Here is a 13581-nt window from a genome sequence, read left to right on the forward strand (position 1 = left end):
TACTTTGCCCAACCCTAGCGTCATCTGTGACTCGTTGGGACTTTTCATTGTCTAGCATCTAGTCAACCTTGACCTACGAGAGCTTCTTCACCAAGTTTCTGGTCAACCCTTGACACACTTGGACTTTTCATCTCGTACCAACTTTTGGTTGAACTTTCGATCACCAACTTGTCCGGTCAACTTTTAATCCACTTAGATTTTTCCCTTGCATAGCCCCGCTAGGACTTCCATTGCTTAGTTTCCAACTAGGTCTTCACTGGCTAGCCCTACTAGAACTTCCATTGCATAGTTCGCAACTAGGTCTCTGAAGCTCTATTTTTTTAGTGAATTATTAAAATAGGAGATGACGAGTTGTCTAGAACTGAAAGTTTTAAGTATTTAGAATCATTTTTGTAAAATGATGAAGAGATTGAGAGAGATATTTTATATATAATACAAGCAGAATGGTTGAAATGGAGGAGAACATTAGACTTTTTATGTGATCGTAAAGAACCTTTGAAACTTAAAGGGAAGTTTTATAAAATGACGATTAGATCTACTATATTATATTGCGCTAAATGTTGGAATATGACTCGTGCACATGAGCAGAAGATGAGAGTTGTAGAAATTAGGATGTTAAGGTGGATATGTGAATATATGAGGATGAACAAAATAAAAAATAAGGATATTAGAGAAAAAGTCAAAGTTGCATCTATTGAGAAAAAATTTCGATATATATGTTTAAAATAGTACAAACATATACTTACTTATCAATAAATGTACTGTGAAATTAAGACAAATATGTAATCAAACGAGAAAGATTAAAAAAGACTTGGCTAATTATGATAAAATAAGATAAAATTTATTTAAATATAAATGATTATATAGTAGAAGATAGAGATATATGTTACCAATTTTTTTCTCCTAATTATTTTTTTAGAAATTTGATTATTAATTAAAGACCCGCACTCTAAATTTTAGGTGTTCCGTTGCTATGCGCGATGCAATATCGCTGGCTATTTTGATTCTACTAATTTCTTATTTAATTATTTCATCATCATCTTCACTCCCACCAAATCTAATTCTTAGATTCTAAATTTTAGGTTAAGATCCTAAATAATTAAAGTCTAATTTTTAGGTATTCTGTTATTGTTGTTAGCGTTAATAAATTCTCTTGCGCCGCTTATAATTTTTATCCTACCAAATTCGTATTCCCCTGCTTACCAATTCTTGTTCAATCCATCAATGGCGTCTTCGCCCAGGATCAGTACCACACCTGTTGACGATGATCTGATGTATTTCTCGCCATGGATAATATCGACAATCTTTGCGGAACTTCGTGTCACGGCGCGGGCTCGAGTTTCACTGCAGGAATGCCAGAGTCCGCCGGTGCCGACGGCACTACCGCAATTGATGTTCGACTTCTCTCGTCGGACTTCCCCGTCGCCCGAGCACCCCGCCGAGCACGTCGACTCCGCCGTCGGCGAGCCCTTCCGACTCTCCATGCAGGATTCTGAGTGGGAAGTGGAAGCACACTCTGCGTTTATGCAGGCGACGGCCGATTACTTGCCGCTTGCTGTCCGCGTGCTTTTCGCACCGGCCTTTTGCAGGTACATCTCGACGGTTTTCGGTCACTTGCCCAGAACAGACGCAGTCCTAGTGGAGGTCTCGTCCCTCATTCTCGTCTCCGATGACTCTTCGCCCATCGACCAACTCCGGCTCGCGTTGCCTGGGGAAGAGTATAGTTTGCTGTACGCCTCCGACGACTCCGACGACATCGACGATGTCGACTCCGGTGGACGGCCCAGACCGGCGTCTGCTGCGTCCGTGGAAGGCCTAAGAACGGTGAACGTAATGGAAGAGGGATCCTGCTCGATTTGTCTGGAGGATTTCGTGGTAGAGGTTTGTGTGTTGATAATGCCTTGTAGCCATGCGTTTCACGAGACGTGTTTGAAAAAGTGGCTGGGCCGGAGTCATTCCTGCCCTCTCTGTCGCTTCCTGCTTCCTGAAGCAGAGTAGGATCCATCACAACCCAATTTGAGTATTTACGACTGCAAAGAGACATATAATTAAGACTAGTTAATTCCTTCTCCTCGTTCATATTGCTCTGAAAAAGTTGAGTTACAATTTTATTAATTGTTTCATTTTTTAAACGAAGCACATTATTAGTTGAGATTAACTGTATATCTATATCACGCAGGAGACTTCATGACTAGTAAAGTTAGTCTACAAATTGCTTCCGTCTGGTTTTTCTTATTTCAGAGTTCAATTTCAAGATGCTAGTTTCTTTTGGCTTCTGAATATCAAGCACTTTATGTATAAAAATCTGCAGAATTGACGTAGAGAAAATTAATGCCAATGTCATAAACTGGAAGGTACAAAGGGAATAAAACGTAGGGTAACAATAAGGTTCAAGCAAAAGTTTTAAAGGAGTTTAGAAAAGTGAGACAGTTACAGCCCGTTTGGAATGATTTGGAATTCAATTCCTTTTAGAATTGGATTTGAATTCCATGCTTTGGAATGATTTTTTAGCTAAGAATTGATATGGAATTCAATTCCAATTCCATCAAACAAGGCAAAAGTAAGTCACACTTCTTTACGTGTGATTTAGATAGGGAATTCCTCTCATTCTCTCTTCTTTGTAAAAAAAGAAAAGAAAAAAGAGAGAAGATAAAATGGTAAAACATAAGAATTCCATAACTTAAGTTGCAATTCATTCTAAACATGAGAATTGAATTCACTTCCTTATGGAATTCAATTCATAATGGAATTCAATTCAATTCCATGACTTAAGTTATTTTCAAACAGGGTGTTAGTAAAAACAACTAGGGAAATAGTTTAAACTTATGTTAAGCCCATCTAAACTTTAGAGTTTTTCGTCTTAAAAATTCTCTTTGGCAGTAAATGATGAAAACGTCGCCTCGACAGTCCCTACGAGATGGCCCTTCATTGTCTATGATACGGCGAGTATTGAAGCTGTCACAGGGGTAAAGAAGGTCAAAACAGCATGCTGATTGGAGTCAAAGTCAAGAGAGGTACCATCTTATTTCCGATTGAGTTGGCAGATCAGTTTTCTTGACCGACCTGACCGGCCGACCCGCCAAGGACGATCCGATTGGCCGATCTGATCGGCTGCCCATTCATTCTTCCAAAACCAACTAGCATACCTATTATAGTAGAGTCAAGCCAACCAGTCTGCCTAACAGAACATCCGACTGACCAGTCTTCTTAGTCGAGCAGAGCATAACCAAGTTAATTCATTAAAAATCCATTAGACTGCTGGGCCCATCGACCTTTTGTCTTACCTACTGACACATAGACAAGGGCAACATGTCTATCTAGACAGAATCCTCTGACTCCTAGATAAGGGTAACATGATCCTCTGACACTTAGACATGGGTAACTTTACCCTCTGCTATATTTTGTCTTGACATGCATGTTGTGCCTAAAGGATGTCTATATATCTCTACAATGACATAATATTGTCCACTTTAGGCCTACGCCCTCATGGCTTTGCTCTTGGGCTCTCCCTAAAAGGTCTCATACCAATAGAGATATCTTGCATCATTTAACCCAATGATCTTTACCAAATATTTTCAATGTGAGACTTTGATTGAACCCCAACAATCCTCCCCTCATGAAGGACCACAATTACTCTCATGGTCCGGAACTCTCTCATGGTTCGAGCCTCCCCGCAAGCATCTGGTCACACTGACCTGTTATGGGCTTCCCCGCAAGCATCCAACGAAGGAACACAATTACTCTCATGGTCCGGGCCTCCCCGCGAGCATCTGGTCACACTGATCTGTTCTGGGCCTCCCCGTAAGCATCCGCACCCGGTCACCTTAACCTTCTTTGGGCCTCATCCAATCATCCTGACCTGCTCTAGACCTCCCCGCAAGCATCTGGTTACCTTGACCTACTCTGGGCCCACCCTCGACTTTGTTCAAGGACACCCCACATTGTATATAATCTGGACCATGACTCTGATACCATTTATTGTGCCCAAAGGATGTCCACATATAGGGTTGTAAACAAGCCGAGTCGAGCCGAGTTTTGGGGTGTTTAAGCTTGTTTGATAAAGATAACCGAGTTGAGCCGAGCTTAAAATGAACCAAGCTTTTGAAATGAATGTTCAAGCTTGGCTTGGTTTATTTTTTATGGGCTTGAGCTTGGTTCGTTTAGATGTTATTAAGCTCTCAATTCAAGTTTGGCTTGAGCTTGGTTCATTTAGATGTTATCAAGCTCTTAATTCAAGTTTGTTTGATTGTTTGAAATTTTTAATTGTTTGATTGGTTATTAAGATTGATCATTTAAATTTATTTATTTTATTGTTTATTTAGCATATTGAAAAGAGTTTTAACGTTAGCTCTTGGTTCATTTACAGCTCTATCCATATACCTCCATAATGGTATGATATTGTCCACTTTGGGCATAGACCCTCATGACTTTGCTCTTAGACTCTCCCCAAAAGGCCTCATGACAATGGAGATATCTTGCATCCTTTTAACCCCATGATCTTTACCAAATCTTTCCAATGTGGGACTTTTATTGAACTCCAACAATACCCATATTATAAAGAGTCTTGCCTTGCATGCTAAAAAAAATGATTAACCAGGCTCGGTAACGTCGAACATGGGGTGACTGGCTCGACCGCATAGAAGTTTCCCATCAGCCACCATGGTAAATCAGGAAACACTCGTAGCGGGCAGCCCAGCATCCTTTAGTTGTGTGCCCCATTTGGAGGAAAAATTTCTACAAATTTGTCATAGCTAGGGCTCGAACCGTGAGTACCTGGATGACAATCTGTCTTGCATGCTAAAAGAAGAATGGAAAAGAGGAGAGAGACTCACTGTAGATAATTATTTTATTTATTATCTTGTATTATTCATCTTATATATACATGACATCATCAGAAAGAAAGAAGAGGAGGAGGCCGTTGCGACCAATGTTACGAGGAGCTCATCGATCCACCTCCAAGCTAAACGAGAGGACGCCCCCTTGGGCTAGGGTATGTGCCTTACGCCCGTCCCTCGTATTTCCCTAATCTGCTACTTAGTCTGCTTCTTACTATATTCTTGGGACCGACCCCGAGCTTTGGAATGCTAGGATCGGAAAAACCCTATTGTTGTTTGTGAAAAGGAAGGTCAAGCATTGTCGTCTCCCTCTAGCAAAGTCTTCTCCCGATCAACACTAGCACCATATCATCGACGGTCCACTCTTCTCAGCTCCCGAATGAGATCAATCTAGAAAGGAGATAAATCACGAAGATATTCCGTACACAATAGAAATTGACAAACCTATTGACAATAACATATTTACACGAACCAACTACGTCAATTAGTGGTTATTATCTGAAAGAGATTATTATCTGGAAGAGATATAAATTATAAAAACATTTCACATCTGATAGAAATCGATCAGAGGCCTATTGATAATGACGTATTTATATGAACTAACTTGCCAGTCGGTGGTCTTAAAAAATCCCTTGCTTCCATGTGTAATGCAGTACCATAAGAGAGAGTTGTCTGAATACCCTAAATTGACTAATAATAATAATAATATAAGTCACAAATTAAGTAAATGCATTCCTTTTTCAAAAAAGTTAAAAGGATGGCTCATCAATATTTTATACAGAGAACATTTTATCCTTCAGAGCTAGTAACTGATACAATGCGTACAAGTAATAGATAATTGTTATAACATGTGACACTAATACTTACTGTTTTCAATTGATTTAATAAATTTAAAATAATTTTAACTGAATTGGTAAAAGTTATTTTGATATAATCAATTTTAGAATTTATGATTTTAGTGAAATAGATTTTTTTATTATAACAATTACCGAATTGCTTTTATATGATATAGCAACTATCGAGTTGTTTCTAAATTTTATGGTAGTTACTAACTTCTATGCATTATATTAATTATCGAATAACTTCTATACATTATGATTAAAATCTAAATTTTAAAATATTGAACCTAAATATTAAACTCTAAACATTGAAATAATTGATTTTACATGTTGCAACTATAAAGTAGCTTTCTACCCTATATATATATATATATATATATATATATATATATATATATATATATATATATATATATATATATATATATATATATATAGCATCTATTGAGTAACTTCTATACATGTGGCTAAATTTTAAATTTTAAAACCCTAAATCCTAAATACTAAACTCTAAGTACTATTACATCAAATATTCTTACAAACTTAGTCAAAATTATTTAAATTACAACAAAATCATTTTAACTTAAGTAAAATCATTTTAAAATAATTATAATAGTCCTTACTTAGTAATCTCTACGTATCGTGGCAGTTAGTGATAACTACTGCAATAACTTTGGCAATAAAAAAATAACATTCGGTAACTATGCATATTGTAACAACTATTGAATTGGTGTAGCAATAATGTTGAATAAGGGATATTTTGAGGATAAATTTTTTGATAATGGAATATTCTTTTTAATAATTTTTTATTAAAAAGAAATACAATTTGATGATTTTTATGATTGGAAACGATCCTTTTCATTTTTGCCCACGAAATAAGTGTAAATGCATATGCAATTCATGGTGGCATGAAGGTGAATATACTCATCTCCAATGGTCCCCGTTAATCTATCTCAGGATCAACATCATTATATCGCATAGCGGCAATTTAATTATCGTCCAAATGCAGTGATATTAATCCGTAGACCTCCTTTGCCCTTCAGATTACGACTCTCATGGATAATTAAATGATTATAAATTAAACCAAAAAACTTAAATGCTTATTGTCGGAATTAACGCTGGTCAATTCCATGGCTTCCGGTTCAAGCCACCGGCCTTCGACTGCCATTTGTAATTAAGCCATTTGATTTTCTTCAATTAACAAATTCTAAACAGATTAATCCCAACTCACAAGGAAAAGGACGTTTAAATATTGCAAATAATGTTCCACCTCGTCGAGAAAGTAAAATTAACTATTATGTTTAGATATGGGCGTAGCTTATATATGTGCATGTTTTGTTCATGGCTTTCGACCTTGTCCTTCAGGGAGCAATGCGATGAAGCAAATCATAAGCAATCTCCAGGTATTTTCCTCCTCTCTTTTGACAATTAAAATAATTGAGGATGTTTTTAAATTTTTTAATTTCCATAATTTTCTTGACTATTTGTTTGTTTAAATGTATCCTCTTGATATTTTTTTTCACGTGGTTCAGTTTTGTACATCTAATAATTAATTCAACTGTAAAAATTAAAAAATAATAATAATATTTGAGGAGGTTTTTGGAATAGCATAAAAAGAGCACCCACAATTACTATTGGATTCGCTTCTTCGAGGCGGACAAAAGATCGTGTCCCTCGACAAGTTTCCGCTAGATTTGCTGACGCGCATTTACGCTGCCGTTAGTCAACGACAAAGCATGGTTAATCATTGAGTTTAATTTCAAACTACCTTGACATTATTTAAAGCTATAGCAACTTGCTCTTCAGGTAAGCGAACAGTCCAGTCATTTATTATTCGCGCCTAGAAAACAAAAATTTACTTGAATTAATTATTAATAATTATTTTTTGAATTGATACCTATTACTAGGGTATCCAAGTACACCCTCCTTTTCATGACAAGATGCACCCTAATTCATGAAAATGTGTTCGCCGTTACCGTTAAAATAATAGATAAGTATTGGATTGACGTGAAAACACATTTAGCTGAATTTTTAAATATATTTTTTAATTTGATAGAAAACATATTTTAAATGACAAATCCGGAGGAGTTAAACATTATTATAAAGACGACCGGCCACCTGAGGTCTATAATTAATTTACTTTTAAGAATCCATAATTGTTGGATGACAACCTTTACAAACTAATTTAAGCACCCATTATGGTCTTTTTCAATCAAAATTAGAAGTCACCATTAATCTTCTTGATTGTCGTCTACAGAAAGACAACGCGCCAAAAGGCTCACTCCCTCCATGTGCCCTTTCTTTTCCTTTACTTGGCACCAAGCATTTGATGTGCCTTCGTGATGTATAAGATATAAGGAATGGTTAATCAGATGCGTGAATATATGAGTTGGGGAGCTTATTGGGTTCGGCTGCCCTACTTTTCTAGGGCAATTCCCTGCTTTACAGACAATTACAGCTCTCAAGAGTAGATATCTAAGGGGAGGGAGCAGACAAGAAGCAGGAACATTGGTTCCTTTTTTTCCGGGTGGATTTCAGTCTTAGTTTTGATTAATGAGATTAATTAAGACAATTTAGAATCGAAAACATATCCAGTTTTGGTCTTGAGATTGCAAGCACATGCAACTTTTCTGATTTTGTGCAGGGTCATTTACTTAGAATTTCATATAAAACAAAACTACATTTTTGTGTGTCTTTGGTTGGAGCCGCCTGGTCTTTTCACTGAAAGCCAAGCAGGGAATCCTTTCCACTGTTTCAGTGCTTCCTTTTCCTCTGACAAATGATTCTTCTGTAAAAAAAGGTGAGTTTTATTTTACTACCTTTCAAAATTTAAACTTCTTTTGCACGTAGCAACGTCGTAAAATTTGCACTCGTTCTTCTTTGATTCTTATTTTGAATAATTAAGCTTGTACGCCAATTCACTGCCATGATTGTTTATCATTTTCTCTCAATCATGCCAGCAATCCTCATCCCATGTAGCTGCCCACCATAATCTCTTTTGCTTTCTGCATCCGAAATCCTCGCTTCGGGATTATAAAGCCACCACCAACTTGTTATTGGAACAGTGAAGTTGTTGTAGCTAATTGATTGACTGCTGGCTCTCGTTGTTCTCGATTCCTTTTGTCAGGCAAAATTCTGAGAGTTTGTTGCCGATAAAGAAAATCTGCTTTTCGATTACAATGAAGTGGTACACTGCCTCGGATTGCTTCTGATTGTCGGGTGTCCTTGAATCGTAGTGTGTGGAAGAACTCCAAGAGGTTTGTTGTCCAAAAGTCCTCTTTTTTTTTGGTTTGTTCATCATCGAGATGCTGGTTATGCTCGATTGTAGTTGTTAATTTGTCCGTGAGAGAAAAAATTCTTAGAAATGGGAGGCGATGAGCAGCTTTTGGGTGCGTATCCCTTCTACTTTGGAGTTTCGTGCGCTTTTGTTGCCCTTGATCTCGTATCGAGGAAGAGGAGGGAGCTTCTTGATGTCAATGGCGGATGGGGATCTCGGTCAGCGGAGATGATGCTTAAGGGGAGTGCTCAGCTGCTGGGTTTGCTGGTGGAGAGAGCCCAAGCGAGGGGGGAGGCCATGGAGAAGAAGCTAAAGAAGGCTCATTTGGAGGTGGAAGAGATGAAGCAGCGGAGAACGGAGGACGCCAAGGCAAACGAGAAGGTCGTCGCTATCTTCGCTGCCCATGAACAACGATGGATCGCGGAGAGGAAGAGCCTCCGTTTCCAGATCCAGGCCCTGACCAACAGACTCCAGATTGACAAGTCTAAGCACGACGACGCCATTTCGACTCTGGAGAAGAGGGTTGAAGGAGAAAGCCGGGCGAGGATGCTCAAAGATGAAGCCTTGGAAGCGGAGGCGAGGAAGCGGAAGGAGTTGGAGGAGAAGCTACACTTGGCCGACGAGTTGCTCGATGAAATGACTGATAGAGCTAAAAGGGCGGCGCAGGACCACTCAGCCGAGCTTTGGAAGCACAAGACCGCGTTCGCGGAGATAGTCTCGAAGCAGCATCAAATGGACGCCGAGATGAACCGCACTCTCCGGCAAGCGGAGGTGGCAAGGCACGAGCTCGAGGAGGCTCTTGAACAGAAGGTGGAAGCTTTTGCTATGATCGATAAGCTTTCAGAACAGATTTTGAGGATACAGAGGGATTCCGAGCAAAAAGACAAGATTTTGTCTTCAATGCTGAGGAAATTGAAGCTTGACGCAGCTGAGAGACAGACGCTTCTGAAGGAGGTTAAGCTTTCAAAGGCGAAAAAGAAACAAGCTGAATTGGAGATGGAGAGGTGGAGGAACATGTGGGAATCCTCCAGGAACAAGAAGTTCAGGGACATTCATTCTGTGGACACAGGATCATTGAGGAATCGGAGTCTGGAATTGGTGCCAGTGGGATCCCTTGGGCATAACTCCATGAATCTACTTCTTGAAGCTGAAGATAAGAAAGAAGAATCTTCCACAACTGCATTAAAGTGCTCTGATTACTACTCATTTGATGAGAATGGTGATGCTGGTATGACTAATTATGCTCTTCCCATTAAATTTATCGTTTAGTGTTCTCAAATCGAACCATTTAAGAAAGACTTTTCAGACAGATAATATGTAGCCATTCTTAGATTACTTAACAAGCAATTTTAACCATCTCAAATTCAGTATTTCTCACTCTCAGCACCGATGCAAATTATATAGTCTTTTCATATCTTCCAAATTTCTCATTTTGCTTTTCTAGCATTGGCTGTGGATGACTACCAACAACTGCAAGATTGGGTTCGCAAGGAAACAGAAAAGTATGCAGCCATCCTTGAGCAGAAACATCGTGGAGAGGTTGAAGCATTCACAGAGCAGCTGAGGCAGAAAGATGAGGAGTTGGAAGCTTTTCGGTGGCAGCTTCTGAGTATGGAACTTGAAACAAAGAGGCTGAGATCCCACATTGAAGACTTGAATGGCAACTTATCCCATTTGAAGGGAAAAAATGTCAACTTGGAGGCCAGGTTGTTGGATAAGGAACAGGAAATCAAATTATTGAAGGAGCAATTTAATCTCCATGTTCAGAACTCAGAAAGAAACAATCTGTACTATCTCCCCACACCTAATGCTTGCCAGGCTCTTTGGTCAGAAGTAGAGATCACAAAGAATAAACAAAAAAAGGAAACAGATGATTCAATGGCCAATTCGATTGGTGATTTCCCAAAGACGAGCAGCGAGGCAATGGGGTTGGATGCTGGCAATGACACAGAGGAAAGAGAAAATGTACACACAGAGATTAACAAAAGTGATGCAGCTGAGCCACCATCACCATCCAATTATAATTCACGGGAGTATACTGATGGGTTCAGTGAAATGCCATCCCCAGAACAAAGTTCAGGGAGTAGTTCTTCTGAAGACCAAGCAAAGAGCACGACTGTGGTGTCCAGTTCCAATGCTGCAGGCGAAGAGATTGAAAAGAAAGAGATGAACTTGGAGCTAGCTAATATTCAAGCCAACGCTAACTGCAAGCAAGAAGCTGAAACTGCAAATAAGTTGTCGTTAATCAAGACATCCCTTGCAAGGGATACTTCTTTGAAGATGGATATCCAAGCTCTCGGAGTCTCCTACAAGATCAAAAGGCTAAAACAGCAGCTGGTTGTGCTCGAAAAGCTGGCTTCTTCACCGGCAATGATGCAGATAACAAATAATGATCAAAACCCAAGCACACCTGACGTGTCTAGCGACAAGGAGACATATGAGAACAAGCAGCAGATCCAGGGCTTATTGCTGGTGCAATCTTTACTGAACAAGCAACTAAAGCGATACCAGTCTCTTGAAGAAAAGACTAACAACCTGTGCAGCAGAATGGTAAGTTTCTGTTAATTGAAATAGTTAGACATTTACTGAGAAAGTGTTTAATGTAATCCATTCTCTCATGTTTTCTTTCAATTGCAGAACGAGTGTTACAAATCAGGAGGCGGCAGAGACGTGCAGAATGGCAGGACAAAGGAACAAAGCGAAACGCTTGCGCGCTTTCTGGAAGAAACGTTTCAGCTTCAGAGGTATATAGTGGCGACAGGCCAGAAGTTGATGGAGATGCAGTCGAGGCTTGGCGCTACCCTTAATGCTGCTGCTGCAAGACTGGATGAGTCTGTTGGTTTCAATATAGAGTTGTTTGCAGACATTGTCAGGACTCTCTTCAGAGAGGTACAAAGAGGCCTTGAGGTTAGAATTTCTCGAATCATTGGAGATCTTGAAGGAACATTAGCTTTTGATGGGATTCTCCACAGATGAAAATCAATGCGGATGCTAAAAGCTACATTTAAGCTATCAGCATTCTGTGATGATCTGAAATAGTTTGGTCAAATCAGAATAATTTTGTTGTCATATATGTATGTAAAAAAGAGCTAAACAATTATTGTTATAATAATTGATACATTTTGAAAGGATAAAAGTTCTATAGAGAAAATTAGTGAAACATTTTTTTTATTTTCCAAAATTAAAATTTGGATAAAAAATAAAAAAGCATTTTTTCCTTAATCATCAGGACTCCCCACTTTATTTTTTAATTAAATAGCATCCTTTCTGCTATTCGGTACATTTATCTTTTATCTTTCATTATTATTCCCATTATCATCTTTTATTTAAATTTCACGTTTAAATTATAAACTGATTGAATATGTTATTGTATTTATAAAATCATAGGTGTTATGATATGTATAGTAGTTATGATTTTATAGTTGTGACAATCACTACAAAAAAACAATAATTTAGGGACGAAAGTTTGGGACGAAAAATTTTCGTCCCAAAATCGCAACAATTTTGGCGACAAACACAAAATTTGATCCAAATTAGAAACGAAATCTGCAACAAAATATTTTCGTTGCAAATTCCCAACGAACATTATTTTCGTTGCAAAATTCGTCCCAGATTCTGGGACAAATCCAGGATTCGTCCCAAATTCTGGAACGAATCTAGAATTCGTCCCAGATTCTGGGACGAATCCAGGGTTCGTTCCAGAATCGAAATATATTTCAGAAAAAAAATGAAAAAAATGGGTCAAAATCTGGGACGAATCTTGGATTCGTCCCAGATTTAAAAAAATTAAAAAATAATAGAAAAATCATTCGGAAGGCATAAATATGGACCTAATGATCTCGGAATTTCATGAAACAAGTTTCTATGGATTCCTAATTTTCTCATGATCATAAAATATCCTAAATTTGAAATTTAATCTAATAAATTAAGTGTGGTGATTTTTTAACATGAATATGACCTAATTTGTAATAAAAAATTCACCGCACTCAATATAATATGTTAAAATTATGGATGAAGATATTTTTAAGATTATAAGAAAATTAGGAACCTATAGAAACTTATTTCATGAAATTCCGAGAAAGTTAGGTCCATATTTAGTGAAACATAGATAGTTTAGTATTAATTAAGTATGTTAGCGTTTAACACATGCTTGAATATGTGTTTAAAACTAAAAATATAGATCTACAAATGTCAGAATTTCATGAAACAAGAGTCTATAAGTTTCTTATTTTCCCTTATTCATAAATATATCCTCTTCCTTAATTTTAAAATAATATATTGTGTTTCGTGTTTTTTTACCTGAATTAGGTCAAATTCGAGTTAAAAAATCACCACGCTAAATATATGAGATTAAAAGTATGGATGAGGGTATTTTTAAGATCATGAGAAAATTAGGAACCCAAAGAAACTTGTTTCATGAAATTCCGAGATCGTTAGGTCCATATATAGGCCTTCGAATGATTTTTCTTTTAATTTTTATTTTTCTTAAATTTGGGACGAATCCTGGATTCGTCCCAAAATTTGGGACGAATCCAGGAATTCGTCCCAAAATTTGGGACGAATTTATGGATTCGTCCCAGATTTTGGGACGAATCTGGAATTCGTCCCAGATTTTGGGACGAATATGGAA

General features: G+C 37.8%; 2 protein-coding genes across 3 annotated transcripts; both read left to right on the forward strand.

Annotated features, from left to right (window-relative positions):
* Positions 1-1224: 1224 nt before the first annotated feature.
* Positions 1225-1998, forward strand: LOC122010513 (E3 ubiquitin protein ligase RIE1-like). The gene has a single exon (XM_042567047.1). It carries the CDS (start codon positions 1225-1227, stop codon positions 1996-1998), a length of 774 nt encoding a protein of 257 aa, XP_042422981.1.
* Positions 1999-8558: 6560 nt separating this feature from the next.
* LOC122012453 (rootletin-like) lies at positions 8559-11980 on the forward strand. Of its 2 annotated transcripts, XM_042568997.1 has the most exons (4): positions 8559-8931; positions 9003-10179; positions 10396-11501; positions 11589-11980. In XM_042568997.1, exons 2-4 carry the CDS (start codon positions 9039-9041, stop codon positions 11925-11927), a joined length of 2586 nt encoding a protein of 861 aa, XP_042424931.1. In that variant the 5' UTR covers positions 8559-8931; positions 9003-9038; the 3' UTR covers positions 11928-11980. The 2 variants fall into 2 exon arrangements, with proteins under 2 accessions (XP_042424931.1, XP_042424930.1); XM_042568996.1 differs by having other exon boundaries at positions 8560-10179.
* Positions 11981-13581: the final 1601 nt, after the last annotated feature.

This window comes from Zingiber officinale, chromosome 8A (assembly GCF_018446385.1).
Source record: "Zingiber officinale cultivar Zhangliang chromosome 8A, Zo_v1.1, whole genome shotgun sequence".
Taxonomy (NCBI): Eukaryota; Viridiplantae; Streptophyta; class Magnoliopsida; order Zingiberales; family Zingiberaceae; genus Zingiber; species Zingiber officinale.

What these genes read in the sequence shown, in the direction of transcription:
- LOC122010513 (XM_042567047.1), top strand. Translation starts at nt 1,225, where the DNA reads ATGGCGTCTTCGCCCAGGATCAGTACCACACCTGTTGACGATGATCTG.
- LOC122012453 (XM_042568997.1), top strand. Translation starts at nt 9,039, where the DNA reads ATGGGAGGCGATGAGCAGCTTTTGGGTGCGTATCCCTTCTACTTTGGA. An exon ending in TGATGAGAATGGTGATGCTG is followed by an intron (nt 10,180 to 10,395) that starts GTATGACTAATT and finishes TTGCTTTTCTAG; the next exon opens with CATTGGCTGTGGATGACTAC. An exon ending in ACAACCTGTGCAGCAGAATG is followed by an intron (nt 11,502 to 11,588) that starts GTAAGTTTCTGT and finishes TTTCAATTGCAG; the next exon opens with AACGAGTGTTACAAATCAGG.